Below are 22,445 nucleotides of genomic sequence, written 5' to 3'. Positions count from 1 at the left end.
TACGGGAAGTCATTTTGTCACTGTACTTCAGAATACTAAAACATTGGTCTGGGTCCAGAAGAGATGGAAATATTTGAGTACTCGTTGTTCTCAATGTGTCACAGTGTGTGATTACCTAAGAACAGCTGTGAATCATATTTCCAGTGAGGACATTAGACAGTCACGCACATCTGTAATATCAGAAACAACAAGGGGGTCAGATGGCTGCGCGGTTAGGAATTGGGCTATTAATCAGAAGGTTGCCGGTTCGATTCCCGGCCGTGCCGGCGTGACGTTGTGTCCTTGGACAAGGTACTTCACCCTACTTGCCTCTGGGGGAATGTCCCTGTACTTACTGTAAGTCCCTCTGGATAAGAGTGTCTGCTAAATGTAAATGTAATATCAGAAACATCAAGGAAGCTAGAAAGGGACTTCAGAAGATAGTGGGTCTCATTAGTGTGGCTAATTTTACTCAAGACAGAATTTTTTTTACATCAAAGTATGTTTCAGAAGAAGGGTTTTAGATGTGTGTTTCCTTCATGTAAATGTGGTCAGAGCAGATGTCTCGACACCCAGAGTGTCGGCCAAAGTGTATTCTTGGTCGACCGCAGGTCACACTGAACACTAAACAACCACTGATGGTTCACTCTCTCTACTGGGATAAAGCTCAAAGACCAGGGATCAAAACCCAAACCCTACATGTGCCACGGGCATGCCAGTAGACCAAAAGTGATATGTTTATAGTTAAAGAAGACAAATAACAACAAATAATTCTCCTTTTGACCTAATGTTAACAGGTGGATTGACCCTTCACTCCATTATCCTCACCTTTCATCTCCACCATGCATGAAGATGGAGAATCACTCTGACGCAGGTGGTTTGTCCCAGTGCCTGCAGCAAGCCATGACACAATAGGAAGGCATGCAGGCCATTCATCTCAGTCAAAACATAATTGACATTACGCTCGGATTATTATTAGGGACAGGAGGGAAGGCAATGTTTGCACCCATGTTAATAGTAGGTGTGAGAAAAAACTAAGTTGCTCAATATACCGTAAGTTGCTCAATGTACCGTGTGTGTGTGTGCGCGTGTGTGGGGACTGGGGAGGGAAGCCACATTTGCTGAGTGTGTGTGTGTGTGTGTGTGGGGGGGGGGGGGGGAGGACGAACACATCTGAGGTGTTTTATTGGCAGAAAGTACACATCTGACTTGTTTTATCTGCAAAGTTGATAATGTTCTTTCTTTCGGCAATAGTGTCACTCAATCACTCTCTAGTTTGTATATCGCGGTGGATCATTTTAGAGAGACCAGTAACCAAGGGAGTAGGATTGACTTTGACATTGGGGGGGATATATTGACCCGATATCTTCTTTGTCACGCTTTCAAATAAAAGTTCCAAATGTACAGTTTTTGTCCCAGCGGTATAGGCTAATTTTTGGCTGGGACACATGCAGCATTTTCCAATATTAAGGGGGACACGTCCCCCCCCGGTTTTTACGCCAATGCCAGTAACATGAGCAGTAGGCCTACTTTTCTCAGCTGACATTTCTGTTGGTCTTGAATCGAATCTTCACAGTTCGTTGGCGCCGCCTACAGATAGGATAGTATAGGAACATGCACAGCATTGTTAAGGATATCAAGTTGTTGGCGATGAGTATTGGCCCACACCGACCAAGTACATTCATTTCGACTCCCCTTAAATGCTCTTCTAATTTGTGTTACTGTTGCTGTAATCGATTATAATGCTTTAAAAATTGTAATTTATATAATGGTTAAGAAGTCTATTATAGACAAGACAGAATGTTCAGAACAAAACGTTTTGAAGTTGAACTTCACATTCGAGACAATATTGTAATGGAAATGTAAGACATCATACGATTTAGAAACTTTTAAAATCGCAACCGTCTCCGCCTTTTCTACCAAAAATAAACTCTTGCCCAACGCAGTCACTGATGTTAAATACAATACGTAACCACTGCGTAAAAGCGTAACCTGCCACAGGTGGGCAAAATTGCGGAAATACACAGTCAAAGATGGCGTTCTCCATGTAGTGAACTGAGTTCAACTGATTTCAGAAACCAATAAGACTTAGTTATTTTTTTTATAGACGTAACAGAGGCAGAATGATTTGTCGACCATTTGTATGTTTGGATATCGTTGACCATTAGTTAATTTCCTCTTCGGCAGAATGGAGGAGGTCGAATATACCAGAGTCGAAAGCAACTCTTATACGGTGAGAGATTCGTCGTAGCAAGTTCGATGTAGGCTCTCAGAATCATAGCTTGTATCGTATTTTCACATCAGTGTTGATTTATTTGGCATGTTGACTATCCCATTGTCGTCTGTTAAACATCTTACGTATTTGCAACATAATTGTTCTTCTTTGACTGTAGGATAATCTCATTGGGACGTTACTGGCCATCTTCGGGAATGTGCTAGTCAGCATCTCTCTAAGCATTCAGGTGTGTCTGTTAAATCTAATCTTTGTGCTCGTTTTCTATTCAGAGAAAAGCTACAGTAGGTGTGTCCTTCGTGGCCTGCTTTTATCTAAACCTTTGTTTGAAGTCAATGACGTATCATCTTTTTGTCTTCCATCTACACTGACATATCCGTAAAGTCTCTCTTAGTATTGTATCATCTTGTTTTAATAATCAACGTCTCCATATCCATATTTTGCTCTGTAACCCCTTGTTATGCAGGGAACTCTGGGAATTTCAACAAGAAAGTGTCAATGCTATTATTAAGATGCCACTCAATGTAAACACGTCACACAGTTTCACAACGTCTGGAAATTGATTTGAATCCCACTAGCCACTTAGCTAACCCTTGATGTTGACGTTTTGAAATGCACAGAAGTACAGCCATGTGACGCTGGCGGGAGCCAAAGATCCTCGTTCCTTCTACAGGACGAAGACCTGGTGGTGTGGTCTGCTACTGACTGTGCTGGGGGAAGGGGCCAACTTCACCTCCTACTCCTTCGCCCCCCTCTCTCTCATAGCTCCCCTCAATGCTGTGGCCGTCATCAGTAAGTGGCTTACACAGGCATGGATATATTCACGACGGCGGAGTGATTTGTCGTTGTTTGATGTTTGAAACAGAAATATTTTGAAAAGGTTGATGCACGCTATACATGTGAAATCCACAAACTACACAGGTAGAACACAGGAAATTATCTGCAATTTTTTCTTGTCTTTACAGCCAGCGCCATTTTAGGGTTGATCTTCCTCAGGGAGAAAAGCAAGCCAAAAGAGTTTCTAAGTAAGTTATCTTTGTTTGTGAGAGTGCTCTACTGTCTGCAGGTTTCACTAGTAGCTGCAAACCATCATGGTGACACTGTGGCACTCAGCTCTAGATAACGTGCGACATTCCTACTCTGCTCCAGGCAAATATGGAAATGAGATCACTATGACAACACACTACATTCACTGTGCACTGTCTTGTCAGCCACCAGCATTAAAACAGTTGCTGTGTGGGTGTTGTCTGTGACTACAGATTGCTGTTATACTAGTGTGTGTGTTTGTGTGTGTGTACAGAGCGCTACATGTTGTCCTTCCTGGGTTGCATCCTGACTGTGGGCGGGACCTACCTCTTTGTCACATTTGGACCAAACTCTCACGCCAAGCTCAATGCCGAGAACATTGTCAAGCAGCTGGTTGGCTGGCCTGTTCTCCTGTACTTTGTAAGACTTGCTAAGAGAACAGTTGGCTCTCAACATCTGTCTGTCTTTCCATGATAATAACAGCGTGCGGAGGTGTAGGCTACTGGCGGCGTCTAAACATGATTCTCTTCTCATTTCTTGTTGGCAGTTGCTGGAGATCATCGCTTTCTGCCTGCTGCTCTACTTCTATAAGCGTCGTCGCGCCAACTATCTGGTCATCATCCTGCTACTGGGAGCCCTGTTAGGTTCGACTGCACAACCACTGCTAGCCCTGCTAGCATAGCTACTTCTAACCCTGCTACCACAATATCATTTTCATACTCATAATTGTCTCTATCAGGAATGTTACAAGTATAGCCAAGGAGTGTAAATATCCAGGAAACTGCCTAGTAGTCCAGTCATGTATATCTGTTCACCTCATTTTATGACCCCTCCAGCTTCAGTGACGGTGATCACAGTGAAGGCTGTGTCAGGAATGGTGGTCCTCAGCATAACAGGGTCCATGCAGTTCACCTACCCCATCTTCTACATCATGCTGGTCGTCATGGTCGCATCTGTGGTCTTCCAGGCGACGTGAGTGGCTGCCGGGCCTGCGGGGAGGGATCTGGGGAGGAGATACTCGTGGTGATTAGTTGGCTGTGGAGGACGTGGAGTTCTTGTATATCTGAATGGGTGTGCTACGAAATGGATTGATTTACATCTTGTGTGTGCACTTCCAGGTTTCTGTCCCAGGCCTGTCAGCTGTATGACTCCTCTCTCATCGCCAGCATCAACTACATTCTGTCCACCTGCTTCGCCATCCTTGGAGGTAAAGGCCTCGCCCATCTACCTGATGACAGTCTGGTCTCTGAAACCTTCTGAAACAGTGGCTGTTTGGTCTGGCAGCCCAACTTGACATGGGCTCATTGATCTGACACTCTCTCTCTCTCTCTCTTCTCTCTCTCTCTTCTCTCTCTCTCTCTCTCACTCTCTCTCTCTCTCTCTCTCTCTCTCTCTCTCTCTCTCTCTCTCTCTCTCTCTCCTTTCTCTCTCTCTCTCTCCTTTCTTGTTCCTTTGTTTCCCAGGAGCCATATTCTACCTGGAGTTCTATCAGGAAGATATATTGCACATCTGCCTGTTTCTGCTAGGGTGACTCACTGTTTTAATACTCTTCAGAGCAGTGTACTGATTCTTCTCCGACTCCCATTTCCTGTTTTATAATCATTCTGCCAGAATTGCAGGAACATTTCTTTGTGCCAGTAACTGTAATGTTATTTTTCAAATTGAGACACTGCTGTTATATATATATTCTCTACACAGTAATGCTGTCAGTCGGGGTAATTAACATGTTGTCCCCAGTTTTTCAAAAAATGACACACACAGTATTTTTTTTTTTAAAGACAACTGTGTTGAAAGAATAGCAGTTTAACTAGCTGGGCCATCACTAGATGTCTTCAGGTTCCAAACTTCTTGAAAGCTCCTCTGACCAGTGGCCGTTTGTTCCATCCTCCAGGTGTTGTGCATGCTTCCTGGGTGTGTTTCTGATCACCCGGAACAGGAAGAAGGTCAAGGCCTTTGAGCCCTATGTCACCATGGATATGGTGCAAGGTAACGACACCATGGCTTTGGCTCGCTAGGTTAAGCCACCCTGCTCCGTTCACCAGCTGAGTGTTAACACGACCCTTTCCTCCTTGTTCTCTCACAGGTGTTCCCACAATCCATGACCGGGGCTGGGGGGCTGACACTAGTGGCTCCTTCACCTATGGGGCTCTGGTCAACAATGACCTTGTGGCCCCTGGGGCCCCTGCCACCCTCCCTCTGGACCAAGAGAAGCCGGGACCTGGGCTCAACACTGCCCCCTACCGCTCGACTGACATGAAGAGCAACTGATGCTCCTGGTGGTTAGAAGTGTCCTTTTAAGAAGTCACTCATGCATACACACACATACTCCAAAGACTTGATGGACCTGGTCATGGCCTTATTTCTTAAAGTTTTCTTTTTAGAGCATTTTGCGCTTTATTGGGATAGACAGTGAAGAGTAACAGGAAGTGTGGGGGAGAGAAAGAGAATAGGACATGCAGGAAATGGTCTGAGGCCAGATTCAAACCCAAGCCCCTGTGTTAGGACCTCAGCCTACGTGGTACGCTCACTTGACCAATGAACCACCAGGGCACCCCTGAGTCATGGCCTTTGTTGACTACATCTCATTCGGCCGGTAGAGATTTAATGGGCTACATTCTCCTCATCTTTCCTTCCTCATTGCCTTCTAGGCTACCGTATGGCTGCTGTAAAGTGGCATCAGTATTTCAACACACACACTATACCCCTTTTGGACATGATGTGTCTTTAAGCATACAGGCTGCCTATTGTGGTTGATATTTAAGACCTGCAAGACTCGTCTTGGGTCTGTCAACTAGCCCAGAGATGAGAACCAAAGACTTTCTCTCTTTCTGCTGTGTCTCACTGTGGTTCCAGAGAGTACTCCTTAATTTATTTTAAGTTGCTTTTAATGTGCCTTGTGATGTAGCAGGACTCAGGCAGGGAGGAGTTGGGTTATGATGTGGATGTTGTTTCACAGCTTTAATGTCAATACGTCAAGGAGACTGCACAGAATTAGGCGTATAATGTTAAAGTATAATTGTGTTATGTTAAATAAGTTTGTATTTATTAAGTTTGAATGCTGTACTCAACGTGTCTTAATGTGTTGTGACCAAACTGTAGCTCACACTGTTTTTAATGTCAACATAGCAGCACTCTTATTCTCAATGCTGAAGTGAAGAAACTGTACGGGTGAATGGTACACTACTCCACAGGACTTGTGTTATGGATAGATTGTGAAGATTAACGGTACACCAACAAGCGAGCCTCATGTATTTCTTGGGATTGTAGCTCTTGAAATGAAAAGCAGTAGCAGTAGCACTCATTCCTCTGCTGCAGTCCTTAATGCAGTAATAAAGCATTCGTCTTTAACTTTTCTGTTCTCCTCTCTCTCCTCTCATTCACTGTGTGTGAAAAAAAGTTTCGAAAAGTTGAAAAAGGTTTTCGATTTTTCAGTTTTTTCAGGTAGGAAAATGTTCAAAATATATTCCTGGCAAATGCGCTGCGTGTCAATAGTGTTTGTATTAATATGTCCCAACAGGTAGTAGTTTTTACGTAAGTAGTTAGAGCCCATACTTCTTTACTTGAACTTGAGTGATAAAGTGTAGTCAGCATTTAAACTTTTACCAGTCTTTTTAAACATGAGTATCTGTAACTCTACTTGAGTGAGGGATATGTGTAGTCTACTTTTGCCATGTCTGGATGTTTGTTATTAGTTTAAATAAAGGGTTTGGGGGTCCACCGTAAGATAGGCCTATAGAAAATGAAAAACTGCCCGAGCTGCAACCGACGCAAGTACACCTCACAATTTCCCCAGAAATTGTACCCTCTCTAGTTACATGTCTTTCAGCGTCTGTACATCACTTGTTTGCGTGTTTAATGAGCACTTGCCACCAATCTTGAACCACAAAATCCTCTTGCTCGATCACCATTGGCGGACAATCTACCGGCCTTTATCATTGGCCTCACCCTGCTGTGACTGGCTATGTCGTAGACTGCGTCACATACTGTAGCATACAGTAGTCTAATGTAGTGACTGCATCTGAAGGAAACTTCAAAACCAATATTATTTTCTGAATATTCATACTAACCATCGTGCATGGTGAAAATAGTTAATTGTTCTTCGTAAAAATAAGATCCCACGCTGCAATTGTTTGTCTGTCTGACAATGGTAAGTATACTAAACAGTCAAATATATGTAGTTTGATAGTTTTCAAATATTGTACAGGCCTAATACTTAATCGTTTTGACATGAGAAACCCCTAAGGGTTCGTCTGATTTAGTGACGCCTCGAAATCGTTTTGACATTAAGTGGAGAGTTTGTTGCCCTACGTGCGGCTCAGTTCAGCTCCGCAGATAAGCTTATTAATTTCCGTCTCTCGCTCTGATCTACCAACATCATGTTTTCATCGCTGTTAGCACAATACAATTATTGTATGTCGTCTATCATCTGTTATAGCCAAGACTAGACACTGCAGGCTTTAGAATAGGGTGAGGCACTGACACATTGTAGCCTACAGTGTTTCATAGTCTTCATAATCATTATAATTGTATTAACAGACTGTAGAGATCCTCAGGGAGGGATTGAGGGCTATACTGAATCTGTCTGCTGTCTGTGAACACTCATTAAGGTTTCTGTAAGTAACGTTACATTCTACCTTATAACATAAAGACAGCATATGTAAAGTCAATCAACCAAATTGTTGACAAGGAAGTTAACGGACATGTCGACCTTTCTCTACGTTTGATACACAACATGTCGTGAAGGCCATAATAACCGATTATAACATTGTAAACATTGACGTGCCCATGCTGACTTTAGCGCCCGTTCCATCACGCGCCGCCAGGTGGCGCTAGAGAGCAGAGTCCCTGTGTGATGTTTACTGTAATACTCATGATCAGAGCCATAGAAAAAGACACTCACGAACCAAAAGAAAGTCACCTATTAAGGAAAGTATCACAGACAGGAAACTATCTTATCTTCAGACTGAGTTAAAACATCTGCTTGATCTGATTCTCCCAGATATCCTTGGTCCTCTTCCCTCTCTTTTCCTCTTCCCTTGCTGGTGCCAGCTGCTGTAACCCTAACCCTGCCCCCACCCCCAAGTCCTTGTGACTCCCCTGATCTAGCCTCCCGTGACCCAGCCCCAGCCCCATCAGCCCCCTGCGTCCAGCTCCCGGCCCCCCTGTCCCCCTGCCAGCCTGGTGATGCTGCGGGAGGGGGTGAAGGCCTGGAGCAATGGCTCTGAGAAATACAGCAGCGACCCAGAGGAGGAGGAGGAGGAGGAAGAGATGCTGTTTGGGGAGGAGGAACACAAGGAGGCCCTGGAGATGATGGACGTGAGCGACTTGCCCACTGCTCTGTTCGCCTGCGGCATCCACAAGGCCGTGTTTGAGGAGGAGCGACAGTGGGTGAGACAAGCGGAGAAGTCACTTCCTGTGTGTGTGTGTGTGTGTGTGAGCGCGAGATGTGGGTGTTCTCCAGATATGAGATATGGTATGCCCCCCCTCCACCCCATGACCCCTCCCTGCAACCCCCCCCACACACACATGCCCCCCCTCCTCGTGGTGACTGGCTGGCGTTTCTTTTAGCTCTCTCCTAGAGATAAGATGATGTGACTGAGTGTCACACCTTCATCTGCCACTCCAAAGGGGGAGAGATGGGCCCTGGTTTACTGGAGGAGGGAAGGCATAAACACTTCATTTTCTGCCCCTGTAATCCAATTACACCTCAGTGGCATCCATCCCTCCAGCTGGCAAGCTGAGCAAACTTCTCTCTTTCACTCTCACACTCCCTCACTCGCCCTATCTGTTTCCCTCTCTCACTGTTTCTTTCATCCTCTCTCACTCTCCCTCTCTATTCTCTCTCTCTCTCTCTCTCTCTCTCTCTCTCTCTCTCTCTCTCTCTCTCTCTCTCTCTCTCTCTCTCTTGCTCTCTCTCACTTATTCTCTCTACCTCTCTTTCTCTGTCTCTCTCCAGCCTTGTGTAATGGCGAGAGAGAAAGAGAGGCACTGTCTCTCACCATACCTCTCTCTCTTTACATCTAGTATCTCCCTGTCTCCAAACATACCAATACTCTCATTACACAAGGCAAGGAGTCTAAAATTGGGATACAAATCCTTTTAAATGAATCACTCCTGCTTTGTGAGTTTTTCTGTTTGTACACCCATTGCTCCTAGCAGTAACTGAGCCCCCCCCCCCCCTCCTGCCTCTCTCTCTCCTCCCTCTCCTTCATTTCTGAGTCCTGGCTTCATTAGGATTCTCTCTCTCTCTTTTAAGTGGAAATGCCGCCCCCTCACCCCTCAGTAACTGAATGTCAATGTGATTGTTCACTGTACAGTTCAATTGCTGCTCTAAAAATAAACCCCTCAACACTTATTGAAACTTTCAAAATCCAATCTAGGTTCTACACAGAGAAGGAACATGTCATTATCCTGATCAGTGAGTGTTTGGTTGCTCAATCACAAGCACCAAAGCATAGATTATTATGTATTATATTTTTTACACATACCACTTTGGACCACAAATCTTTGGCTGGATTTTCTCAGCCCATGTTCATGTTGTATACATAAGTATCATACATACCTGCCTGGCATTTCATACAGGCATATGTTCCCTCTTCCTTTGTTAAATCCGCTTTGGATTCCGCCTCAAGTCCTCAACTCAGGGAGAGAGGAAGAGAGAGGGAGAGAGACAGAGAGAGGGAGAGAGAGGGAGAGAGACAGAGAGAGGGAGAGAGACAGAGAAGGAGAGAGGAAGAGAGACAGAGAAGGAGAGAGGGAGAGAGACAGAGAAGGAGAGAGGGAGAGAAGGAGAGAGACAGAGAGAGGGAGAGAGACAGAGAAGGAGAGAGGGAGAGAGACAGAGAAGGAGAGAGGGAGAGAGACAGAGAAGGAGAGAGGGAGATAGGGAGAGAGAGAGTGAGAGAGAAAGAGAGAGTGAGAGAGAAAGAGGATGAGAGAGGGAGAGAGACAGAGAGGGAGAGAGGGAGAGAACAAAGTAACCTACATTCTAAAAACTAGTCGGAATCGTGTCTCAGGGCCCTGGGCTTAGTCTCAACAATAACAGAACATCCTATATACACACGGAACATCCATGCAAGGTTCTAGAAGGTTAAGAGTATTAGGTTGCCATGGTAATCAGCTAGTTTGCTGTGCAGTGAGAGTCGCCGTGCACTGGGTTTTCACTATTATTTTTTTAATATCAGGAGCTTTTAGGAGCGAGACTGGGGGCGCTGCAAAAAGCTTTCTTCTCATCCGTCCTGCATTAGCGAACAACAGCAGCAACAACAAAACGAGTGACACACTTCTCTTTTATCTGCGGTGTATCGCTCTGCTGAGTATCTCCAAGGCAGAGTAGAAAGAGAAGACTCATACTCCTCCTTGATGCTGGAGGTCAGGCATTGGTCGTCCAGGCCTCTGTCCTCTCTGCCGGCAGGATAACGAGTGGTGTTTGCAGTGCTGCTCTCTCTGTAACTGCAATAAGAGCAGCTGAAAAATAACTTAAAAAAAACGTGGAAATTTGACTTGTGGACTGTTTTGGGACCAAAACGCTGACACCTAGGCCAAAGCAGGAATTCCCCAAGATGCGTTTTTGACTGAGGTCTGTCGCTGGTGTTTTTCTCCATCTACACCAGACCACCAGAGACTGAAGAGGAGGGGCTGTGTGTGTGTGACAAGAGGACCATCTATTTCTGGGTCTTTGTCCCCCGGGGAAACGTAAGGGGGCACACAGCGGGCTGAAGGTCACCCATGATGCATTGCAGAGTTTACCCGTCCCTCGGGCAGCCTGTGTGGTTGTGATAGTCTGGTTCTTGCTGGGAGCTCTGAGCAGGAACAGTCCTGATCAGAGGACCTTCTCCTGGTCCCAGGATTACACTTAGGCAAGGTTACTGTAAGACGAGAGTATTTCCTTGAACAACCCTGCTACAGTGCTGTTGACCACTGGTACCTCAGGTTTAGAGACTGGGTTCTCTAACCCTGGCTACCCCAGGTACATACTGGGTTCTCTAACCCTGGCTACCCCAGGTGTTCATATTGGGTTCTCTAACCCTGGCTACCCCAGGTGTTCAGACTGGGTTCTCTAACCCTGGCTACCCCAGGTACAGACTGGATTCTCTAACCCTGGCTACCCCAGGTGTTCAGACTGGGTTTCTAACCCTCATACAGTTGTATGTAAATACGGAGGTCTTTAATTCACCACACTGTGGGGGAATCAGATGGACATGAATGATGTCAAAGGTGAACAGACACACTGTGCTCTCTATTATGTATAACGAGGATGTTTCATATTATGCTCCCTCCTCTGTCTGTCTGTCTCTCAGGTAGAATCAGACTGCACAATACTAGAAAGTGTAATTTACTGAACTTGTTATCCAGAGACAGACCACAGGAATGGTCCGATTTTATTGGCAGGTTTTGGCTATCAGACAGCTCCGACCATGGTGCATTAGACTTAAATAAAAGAGCTGAACCAGTCTAGAGGGATGAGGAAACAGTGTGATTAAATACTTGCCTTGGTCGACCAATCAACATGGTCGAACACGTTGATTGGTCCTCCATTTCTTGGAAGCCAAACATACCCAGATCCTGTTGTCATTGGCCGGGTTTCCCAGATTCGTTAAGAAGCTTTTAACGCCAAGAGCTTCTTAGGAGCGTTCTAAGAGCGTTCTAGAGCGTTCTTAGAATGCTCATAAGAAGCTCTTAGCGTTAAGAGCTTCTTAACGAATCTGGGAAACCCTGCCATTGTCCTTTGGAGAGAAGGACTATTGACGGTATTTTAGAGCGGTTACTCTTATTGGTTTGGCAGCCAGTGAGTCTTTCTAAAAAGAAAAATTATGCATTAGTCTCCCTCACGCTTTCTCTCTCTCCCCACCTAGTGCTATTTATTTATTCTACTGTTGATTTTAATATCTTTATTTCACTCGTTTCATTTATCTATTTTCTTCTCTAATTTTGTTTTCCTCTCCCTCCTCTTCCTCTATAGAAATGTCTAATCTTAAAATGTCTCTGGTTTGGTAGGTACCTCTTAGTGTTAACAACCAGAGCAGGAGAGAGGGGAACACTCTATTCATTTCTTTGTCTCCACCCCTCTCTCCCCTCCTCTCCTTTTCTCTCTCTGTCAGTCTGCCTCAGACAATGTCACACTCTATCTTTCAGAACACTTTAACACTGTCAACGTTCTTTTGTGCTTGTGGATGCTTTTGGATTTTTGAATGCGTTCGTGAATGTGTTTGTGGATGCGTTTGGGAATGTGGATGTGTTTGTGTATGCGTGTGTGAATGTGTGTCTGTGTGTGTTTGTGTGCACGTGTTGATGTGGCCAGGCATGCATCGTTGTGTGTGTGTGTCTGTCTGACCATCTGAGCTGGTTTGAGGATGACCGGTGGAGCTGGGTGCTCATCTACTCGTGTGTACATAGAGGGATCTCGTCTCCCTCTCTCACCTGCCTCTTCTCCATCCCTTCATCCTCCTCTTCTCCATCTCTACATCCTCCTCTTCTCCATCCCTTCATCCTCCTCTTCTCCATCCCTTCATTCTCCTCTTCTCCATCCCTTCATTCTCCTCTTCCCATCCCTTCATCCTCCTCTTCTCCATCCCTTCATCCTCCTCTTCTCCATCCCTTCATCCTCCTCTTCTCCATCCCTTCATCCTCCTCTTCTCCATCCCTTCATCCTCTTCTCCATCCCTTCATCCTCCTCTTCTCCATCCCTTCATCCTCTTCTTCTCCATCCCTTCATCCTCCTCTTCTCCATCCCTTCATCCTCTTCTTCTCCATCCCTTCATCCTCCTCTTCTCCATCCCTTCATCCTCCTCTTCTCCATCCCTTCATCCTCCTCTTCTCCATCCCTTCATCCTCCTCTTCTCCAGCCTGAACCATACTGGACTGTCATTAAATGGCTAATTTATCTACACACCATACATTTACTCTTCATGTCCGTAGAGGTATGCTGGAACTTTTGTTGAATGAATGTATATAAATGCTATTTTTTGAGTGCATGAATTGTGTATGAATGATGCGTTGTGCAGAAGCCATAAAAATCACGTGTGTGCCTCTCCGAGTGGAAGTTTACAAAATTTTACTCTGCCAGGCTTACCAGAGATTCAGCTAATTTATGGCATGCTCAGTTAACCCTCGTGCTGCCTTCGGGTCACATGACCCAAAGGTTCATAACGAACCATCGTTGTGTTTACCCAATTTTACCCAATACAAAAACAAATAAAAATAATTTTCTTTTAACCTTCGCAATGTGGGGGGTCTGAGACAGCCCAACGGTTAAAAGAAAATGCTTCACTTTGTTTTTGTATGCGGTAAAGTTGTCGCAATACGACGGTGGGTCACACGGCTGATGGGTCAGAACGACCCGAAGATAACACAAGGGTTAAGACAAGTCTGCATGTTTACATAAGCTTGGTGATGCCTAGAGTTCACTTGGTAAGGTTCCCCTTTCTGCTTGCAAGGAATGCTGAACACAGTATCATTTTATACAGAATAAAAGGTTGCATCCTTAATTTCTCTGACACGCCTCCTGGCCTGCTGTCCACTGCACCTGGTCAGCCTGGTCCTCTCCTCTCTGGCTCCCCCTGGCTCCCTGTTTGTTTATATAAATAGCTTGGCCTAGATTACGCCAGCTGCATTGGTGCCAGAGGCGAGGCTGGGCAGGGCTGGGCAAGGGTAGGCTGGGCTGGGCAGGGCTAAATGAGGCAGCATGGTGGGCAGAGGCCCGATGGTTGGAGGTGGGGGTGTAATTGTGCCTAGGGCTTGGTTCACGTTCCCCCCTCCTGCCCTTCCTTCCCTCGCCCCCCCTCAACCCGCATCTGCTCCACAACAACAACAATCACACAACAAGCCAGTGACACATCTGCCCTCGTCTGATCTATCCCGCATTGTAACTGGCCTCATCCTGCTTGACATGTTTATGTGAGAACTCTGTATCATCTGGATGTGCTCTGGCTATGAATGAGTGTTTATGCCTGCCTGCTTGTGTGTGTGTGTATGCCTGTGTGTGTGGGTTCACAAGTGTGTTTGCGCACATGCGTACTTGGAAGACCAGCATGATGATCCACTGCCCTGATTTCCTGTGTTCCTCTGCAGAGCCCAGCTACGGAATACTAAGAGCCTGGTGCTCCCAGGGCTGGCTGCATCCATCCATCCTGCTGCTGTTTGATCGCCATGGTATCAGGGCTCCACGCTGACTTACTGGCTCACACAGCATGACTGCACAGAAAAGTGCATTTAACATCAAGAGGGTTGATTTTGCTTGTTGAGGGTTTATGTAGGTCCGCTCTCGTGAGCCTATGGATCTACGGTATATAAACACTCCTCGTGGTAATTTAACGCTTCAAAAATTGCTGTTTTCACACAAGGACAGTGTCTGGGAAATATTATTTTTTATCATGAACACATATAAACACATAAATAAAAGCTAACTTAACACCTCTAACTGAGTGACTAATAAAGTGACTAAATGTGCAGCTATTGTGGCGCTGCAGGATCTCAAAGGAAATACATCATTTAAAAAGGGGGGTGGGACTGGCCAATCATCCGTGGCCATCTATCCTACGGTAGAGTAACAAGAAATAGCTAACGACAGTAACACGTCCTGAGAACTCAGCTCTACAGCTTAGCACAGGATGTCGATGTGTTGACTCTGACTGTTTTAAACCGGGGCTCGTGGTCTTAACAATAGAACACAGTTGTAGCATAGCCCGAGCCCCTCCAATGTAACTACAGTTTGATTACTACTACAGATATTTATACTACTATACAGAATGGAAGGCCTACTCAATGCTACTTTTGCGTTGCCAGACTTGCTCCGGAGCCTGTAATATCGTCCAGTTCAAATCGGCATGCACGCGTCTGTATTCATATCGCTCAATGTGCGTGCGTCTGATCATTGTCCTGTGGTTGTGTCATGGACTGTGGCGTGCAGACCGAAATTATAAATAGCCCCTCTCTGCCTTCAGCAGCCAGTATGACAGGAGCTTATGAGACTTATTTTCTTCGCTGACCAATAATTAAACTGAGCTGGCAGAGGGATAAGTGGTCATGCAGTCTTGACCATTGGAAGTTTGGACCGATTGGATTTGCAGCTCGAGAACAATTTCACATCGCATCGTGAATATGAGACAGCGTTGAGCAGTTGTTGCGAATATGACACTAGGCCTACTGTATTTTGCCGTGGGTGCGCGGCCTCTGTAGTGATCATGTACTTGAGGAGCAGAGTGCACGTGGCCTAGCTCATGGAAGTTACTGTTTATGTAAATAGATCCTCCTCACGCTAATTAGCCACTCTGGGCCAGGTGTGAGTGGTTCAAAAAGATCTTTACAGTGCTGTGGTAGGTCCTCTCATTCTTCCTGAAAGAACATTGAATAATGAACTCAATCATGGCTCAGAAAGACTGGAGTAGGAGTTAATAAATCAGTCAGGATTTTAGAGGGTAACATTTTGACCATCACGCGATGAAACACAACGCTGAGTAACGTCATATTATAGGATTTCACATATAGCTGCTGTAGGTCTATCTTTCTAAAATACTGATTTGTAACTGTTCATTCAGAAAATCATGTTCAGATATGTCCCCGTTGATTACTGCTGTATTGACAGGTGAAATAAGAGAATAATGGATTTATAGAAAATAATGAAAGCAGAGAGAACCGGACTGTTCATTCTGCAGTGCCCCGTGCACGTACTGACGAACACAAGTGGATCGGGGTAGAAGAACCAATGGCGTTGCGCGAATGAACAAATGAGGGTGGTAATGACGTCAATGTTGTGCCAGGCCGCGCGCATCTTGGCGCGCTCGCGAATGTGACTGCTCTGCTCGCTCTGCACGGGAGCGCGGGCGCGTTCTGTTGAGAGAGCGAAAGAGAGAGAGAGAGAGATAGAGAGAGAAAGGTTGCTGCTGCTGCATCACTTTCAATAGCGCACTAGTGCAGTCAGTGAGGACAGGACACGACAGCTCCTCGTCCCAAACCCGTTCATTGGAGTTGTAATCACCTGCATCTTTTGTGAAGACGATCAGTGTAGAGCAACGAAAGAATTTATTTTATCTATCTTTCTCTCAGCTACGAAAGGGAATGCCATCAATAAATATGAAACTGGAGATGGTAACCATCATCGCCTGCGAAGTAGACACCGAAGTGTTTACATCCGACAAAATGCAGGTATAGTTTGACTAAACCGCACGTTTAATAATTACATTTTGCCCCCCTATGTCAGATGTTTGTGAGCCGAAGTCGTTCTCTCACTGCATGTCCTGAAAGTGCATGTATTGTTGACCTACAACGCAGCCCCATTGAGAGGCGACATTTTTATCAATGAAACCGCAGTTCATTAAGATGCATGTCTTATGCGCATGGTCGACCCCAGTGCCATGATTTTATCTGACTGACGTTTGTTGGATTGCAGAAGTGGGGGGAACGGGAGGGGGAGAGGGGGGTAGTCTGCATGCAGCAGACTTCCACTGCATGCGGTATTCATCTCTTATGTGCCAGCACGGACCCGTTTTCGTGCGCAAATTACATACGTAAATGTAAAGGGGAGGGGATTGCGGGATAAGATGGTCCATGCTGAAACACACAAAGTGTTAGGGAAGCATAGACGCAGTGAGGGGCCGTCTCCTCTCTGCTCCTCTCCTCCTTCTCCACCTCCCCATCTCGGCAATGCAGGTACCCGATTTCAAGGCTCGGATCTGTGTGAGCGGCGTGCGCACCATCTAACGCGTTAGCAGAGTGGTTATTTCGAAAGTCACGCAGATGGTCCCAGAGCCTATTAACCTTTTACAAAAATTAATTGGCAGAACATTTTCTCCCTGCCGACTGGCTGTCTGTCATTATGGAGGAAAGAGAAAGAGGGAGAGTGACAGAGAGCGATCGATTAATCCACTTTATGTTCAAAATGAGCAGCCTTCTCAAATAACTTTTTCACAATCTTCTTCTTCATGTGTCCAACACATCTTCTTCTTCATGTTTCCATCACATCTTCTCATGCAAATTTAAACATCCCTATACAACCAGAAAACAGCCACCTCAACCAGCCCATAATCTTCTCTAACCTTAACCAACCTATAAGCTTCCCTAACTAGCCCATAAGCTTCGCTCAAACAACTCTGTAACCACCCCAAACTACCCTATAAATACCTTGAACAATTCACTCCATAACCACCCTTAACTAACCCAACTATCCCTGTAACCACACATAGCCATGCTTAACTACCCCATAACCAACTCTAACCACTAACGAAGTTTGTAATATCTCCATGAGACAATAAGCACCTATAACTAACCCATAAGCACCCATAACCACACCATAACGATTCATAAACTCACCTAACTACCCATAACTACCGAATAACCACTACCAACCCAGAATCACCCCAAACCATCTCATACCCACCCCATGTCCACCCCTAACCACCCCCAACCACCCCTAACCATTAACAACCTCATCCCCCAACCCACCTCAACCAAGCTATAGCCACTCCATAACTTCCCCAGTGCTGAGTTGGGACGGGAGAGTTGCACTGTGTCGCGGCCTGAAACAAGTTGTGGTGAGGGGGGTGAGGGAGTCGGGTGGGCACAGGGCCACGCAGAGCTGAGAGGGTTGAGTGTGTTGACTTTGGGATGGCACAAAAAGCAGGACTAATCCTGGTTTCTGGCACAGACCGGGGACAGGGAGGGGGAGGGATTAGAGCACGTGGGGAGGGTTCTGATTGAGCTCCGTCAGCTGCCAGCTTGTGTCTGTTTTCCTCGGCTGGTTCAGGAAGGGTCAACTCATCTGATTGTATTAATATCTCAGAATCAGACCACCACAACATAATCTCATCTCCTACCTCTGGGATCTGGGTGAACTGATTAGACTGGGGTGACTACTTTGTGTGTGTGTTTGTGTTTTCGTGTGTGTGTGTGTGTGTGATGGTACTGGGCATAGATTCTGTGATAGATGCAGTTTTGTTGTATACTCATCCATCACGCTTGTACTTTGCCAAACATGGATCAATGTAGGAAACCTTTCTCCAGTTCTGGTGTGCCAATTTCTGGAGCAAAGTTTGAAACCCAAACGCCTACAGGAAATGGTTTCCGCACGCTCCAGATGGGCAGTGTGGTGAGTGGATGTTGATGAGAGATGATAAAGGCCGGTTCAGGGCCTTGCTTGGAAGGGATTCTGGGTGAATGTCAGGGAGTCAGGTGGCTGAGCGGTGAGGGAATCGGGCTAGTAATCCGAAGGTTGCCAGTTCGATTCCCGGTCATGCCAACTGACGTTGTGTCCTTGGGCAAGGCACTTCACCCTACTTGCCTCGGGGGAATGTCCCTGTACTTACTGTAAGTCGCTCTGGATAAGAGCGTCTACTAAATGTAAATGTAAATGAATGTAGTTTTGGATGGAGGGGAATGGGGTTCCAGGTTTCAGTAAAAAGCCTTTGTGCATACCGAGCATTTAGAGATGTGTGCTTTCAGTCAGCCAGGCTGATGCAGGTCTCCCACTCAGTGTGAACCAGTTTTAATGTAAACCTGGGATGGCGATGGATATATTAGTGTGTGTGTGTGAGGTCATAGAGTGATTATCTACAGAAAGAGAGAGCATCATCAGCAGATTGTATGTCAAGGTCATTCAGGAGCACTGCAGAGAGCAGGTATGACACACATGTACAGTATATGTACACACACATACACAAACATAGCTATTTTCACACAGTTCAAATGCTACACACATACATACTGGACACGAGCACAGCACTGTAGTACACAAACACAAACATAAAGTAGTGGCACACACATTACACCACATACACCAGCTCTCACCACGGCAGTGAGTCAGCAGACAGACAGCTCTCTGTCAGCAAACACCTTCACCAACATCACTTGACTTTAGCATCAGCATGTCTCTCTTTCTAGCTCTGTCTGTCTCTCTGTCTCTCTGTCTCTCTCTGTCTCTGTCTCTCTCTCTCTCTCTCTCTCTCTCTCTCTCTCTCTCTCTCTCTCTCTCTCTCTCTCTCTCTCTCTCTCTCTCTCTCTCTCTCTCTCTCTCTCTGTTCTGAACTACCTCCAAAACCAGTCTTTTCACCAGCTTTAAAGATTCAGATTCAGAATTGATTCAGAATTGAAGCTCCGTCTACCCCTAGCTAGATGACTTCTCCTTCTTGTCCTCGTCGTTAGGGCCACACCTGTGCAGACAGGCAGGTCCTGTGCCCGGGGCCCTGCTCTACAGCCCCGCAACATCCCCCTCTGGGCTTGTGAGGCTGTGGAGATCCAGCGTGTGGTTCCGTCAGTTGAAGGTAGCGCAGAGAGAGAGGGAGAGAAGGGAATAGGGGACAGGATCGGGTTCTGTACAGGTAGGTAACCTGATCCCTACTGGCAGGTGGAGCGGCCCAGGGCCTGGGTCTCTGATACGGAGCAGGGGGCTCAGGTGTACCTCCTCCCCCACTCAGGAGACAGGGCAGGCGGGGACGGATGGTAACCCTAGCGAGGGGCCGGGGCTCAGGTGTCTCCTAAATGTTAGAACAACGTCCGCCAACGACGCCGTCTTCTCCTGCAACTGTTGTTGCTCGGGGTGTTTGGTGACAGTTAATAGGACGACGGCGAGAGGAGAGGAGGGCTGGGAGAGAGGAGAGAGAGAGGGGAAGAGAGGAGAGGGAGTACTGGAAGAAGAGAGAGAGAGGGGACCTGGAGAGAGGAGAGGGGTAGAGCATGAAGGAGGGAGAGAGTTCTGGAAGAGAGGAGAGAGAGAGGGGAGTGGAAGAGAGGAGAGGGAGTACTGGAAGAAGAGAGAGAGAGGACCTGGAGAGAGGAGAGGGAGGAGAGGGTTAGAGCAGGAAGGGGGGAGAGAGTTCTGGAAGAGAGGAGAGAGAGGACTGGAACAGAGAGAGAGAGCTGGATGAGAGGAGAGGACAGGAAGAGCAATGCGAAGGTTGAAAGGAGGGCCACAATAGAGGGGGAGGAGATGAGAGGGTCTGGAGAAGAGGAAGGGAGGAGGGGATGAGGGCTAGACTTGAGATCAAGAGCCAAGGAAAACAGGAAGGGAGGAGGGCTAGATGAGAAGAGGAAAGTAAAAGAGGAGAGTTTCAGGAGAGGAGGCAGGCTTGAGGAGAGGTGGAAGAAAGGAGAGGGAGAGAGGGAGAGAGGGAAACCAGAAGCTGTAGCTGTGTAAGGTGAGAGAACCTCACCACACCTCACAGTCACTTTATGTAATACTGTATATAGCGTGGCAGTTAGGATTACGTTTGCTGTGGAGGGTGTGTGTGTGCGTACTTGTGTGTGTTACTGTGTCTGCTCTGTATGCATGTTGTTGACTGAAGATGGTGATGATGGCGGAGAGTTATCCTATGAGTGCTCTGTCCCCCAGGGGATGGGCAGACAGGTCAATATTCTCCTCACTGACCCATCGATCCATCCTAGTCAGAACAACACCCCAGCCTATAGCGTAGGCTATAGGCTGGGCTCACTCAGGACTGTCACTACTTGTTATGATTGGGTGTTTACTGCTTACACACACACACACACACACCCACACACACATGCATGTACACACACACGCATGCACACACACACACCCACCCACACACACAAATACACTGTTGTTTCCCAGACAGTGAGTCAGGGTACTGTAGGAGTGATTATATGATTGTGTGAAGCTGTTTCCAGTCCAAACAGTCCTGGCTGAGACTCTCTCAGAAAATCTGGTGTGTCAGCTAGGATAGGACAGACAGGCAGGCAGCAGGCAAGCAGGCAGGCAGGCAGGCAGGCAGGCAGGCAGGCAGGCAGGCAGCTAGTATAGGACAGACAAAAAGACAGGAAGGCAGACAGCTTGTATAGGACAGACAGACAGGCAGATCTTTTAAATGCAGATTATGCAACGCTACTGTGAACAAATAGGATCACAGAGCACTCTGCCTCACAGACTGGATCTCCTAGTATCTATAGGGGTGTGTGTCTGTGTTATGGTTTGTGTGGTGCTTTCATCAAACCCATAGAAAGGATCAAGGGTGTGTGTTTTCCCCCCTGCTGATAGCAAAGCACTCGAGCTCACATGTTCCTTCATCAGTTCTTTGTGGTGCGCAGATCTGAAGCATATTCGAGTGCAGGTGTGTTGTACACAACACAATGTTTGTAAAACTGTTAATTAAACTGCTGCAGCATCGCTGGGTTTACACAGACAGAATACTGTCCTGGTATTTCACTGTATCCTGCTGGGGCTGTGTGTGTGTGTGTGCTCAGTTAGAAGTGCAGGATGACCCTGAGCTTGTTAATAATCACTGAGCTCTACGATAAACTAAACTAATATAATCCTTCTTTTACATAACAGGGACACTTAGCAGAAGCTCGTCGTGTTTTTACCTCAACCTCTCAAACACCATCGACTGATCTTCTCTCCCTATCCTCTCCATCCCTCTCATCTCCCACACCTCCTCTCTCTCCCCAAACCCCTTCCTCTCGCAGGAACCCCCTCCCTCTCCCTGCCCCTATCTCCCCTAAAGGACAGAGGCTAAACCACAGAGACTAATTCCTGTGAAACATGTTGATAAATACAGTCGTGTGTTTTCAGGTGTATGCGTGTGTGTGTGTGTGTGTGTCTGTGTGTGTGTGCTTATTTGGCGTTTCTCATCTAATCGTTTCCTGTCTCCGAGGCCCGGGCGGCTGGGGCGTGAGTCAGAGCTTTAGCGGTGTCCCGTCGTCACGGCGATGACATCGTTTCCATTACCGTCAGGAAAATGAACGCCTCATTACCCAGAAGGCAATCTGCTGAAAGATGACCGCGCGGCGTGACTGTTAGCCTGGCTCTCCTCTGTCTCTGTCTATCCTTCCTCCCTGCGGGCTGTTATATAAAGGTGACACACAGGGACTGAGCAGTGCAGTAACAGGATCCACTAGCCTAGCGGTGGCTAGGGAAGTAGCTAATTCACTTCCTGTTGTAGCGAATGTACACCTGTGTTTCCAGGGGCTCCAGGGAGAGATATACGGTGTGATTGGATACAGTTTGTTCTTCTCTCACCCTTCATTTGCCATCCATCACCAATGAGAGCCAGGGTGTGTGTGTGTTATAGACTCGTCTTTCTTACTAGTCTTTCTTGACAGGCTTTCCACTGTCCTTCAACAATGATTGGATTTTGAATGCTGTACCTGTCACATCATTTTACACACACGCACGCGTACACATGCGTTCACGCACACAGAAAGGCACCACAACAGGAAGCACGGGCGACGGCTGATAAGCAGGGCCGGCCGCTTGTCA

The 22,445-nt window shown here is 46.6% G+C and overlaps 2 protein-coding genes across 4 annotated transcripts in view; both read left to right on the top strand.

Annotated features, from left to right (window-relative positions):
- Positions 1 to 1,976: 1,976 nt before the first annotated feature.
- On the top strand, positions 1,977 to 6,591 carry nipal3 (NIPA like domain containing 3). The gene is made up of 11 exons (XM_062470100.1): positions 1,977 to 2,212; positions 2,373 to 2,441; positions 2,833 to 3,004; positions 3,178 to 3,237; positions 3,513 to 3,658; positions 3,786 to 3,882; positions 4,075 to 4,210; positions 4,357 to 4,445; positions 4,702 to 4,765; positions 5,130 to 5,224; positions 5,322 to 6,591. Exons 1-11 carry the CDS (start codon positions 2,168 to 2,170, stop codon positions 5,504 to 5,506), a joined length of 1,158 nt encoding a protein of 385 aa, XP_062326084.1. The 5' UTR covers positions 1,977 to 2,167; the 3' UTR covers positions 5,507 to 6,591.
- Positions 6,592 to 7,225: 634 nt separating this feature from the next.
- Positions 7,226 to 22,445, top strand: part of rcan3 (regulator of calcineurin 3) — a 26,784-nt gene continuing 11,564 nt past the window's right edge. The window contains exons 1-3 of one of the 3 annotated variants that reach the window (XM_062469822.1): positions 7,226 to 7,385; positions 7,775 to 7,851; positions 8,238 to 8,626. In XM_062469822.1, the coding sequence (XP_062325806.1) occupies positions 8,423 to 8,626 (204 nt within the window). In that variant the 5' untranslated portion in view covers positions 7,226 to 7,385; positions 7,775 to 7,851; positions 8,238 to 8,422. Of the gene's footprint in view, positions 7,386 to 7,774; positions 7,852 to 8,237; positions 8,627 to 16,073; positions 16,382 to 22,445 lie in introns of those variants that run through there. The other 2 variants (XM_062469823.1, XM_062469824.1) reach the window with 2 other exon arrangements.

The sequence above is a fragment of the Osmerus eperlanus genome, chromosome 9 (assembly GCF_963692335.1).
Source record: "Osmerus eperlanus chromosome 9, fOsmEpe2.1, whole genome shotgun sequence".
NCBI lineage: Eukaryota > Metazoa > Chordata > Actinopteri > Osmeriformes > Osmeridae > Osmerus > Osmerus eperlanus.
The sequence above is the reverse complement of the archived record's forward strand: the minus strand, read 5'-3'. Positions and strand labels throughout refer to the sequence as shown.

Bases quoted from the DNA above. Each gene is read 5' to 3' on its own strand.
- nipal3 (XM_062470100.1), top strand. From the start codon at position 2,168: ATGGAGGAGGTCGAATATACCAGAGTCGAAAGCAACTCTTATACG. The intron at 4,446-4,701 runs GTAAAGGCCTCG...TTTGTTTCCCAG, and splicing joins CTGCTTCGCCATCCTTGGAG to GAGCCATATTCTACCTGGAG. The intron at 4,766-5,129 runs GTGACTCACTGT...TCCATCCTCCAG, and splicing joins ATCTGCCTGTTTCTGCTAGG to GTGTTGTGCATGCTTCCTGG.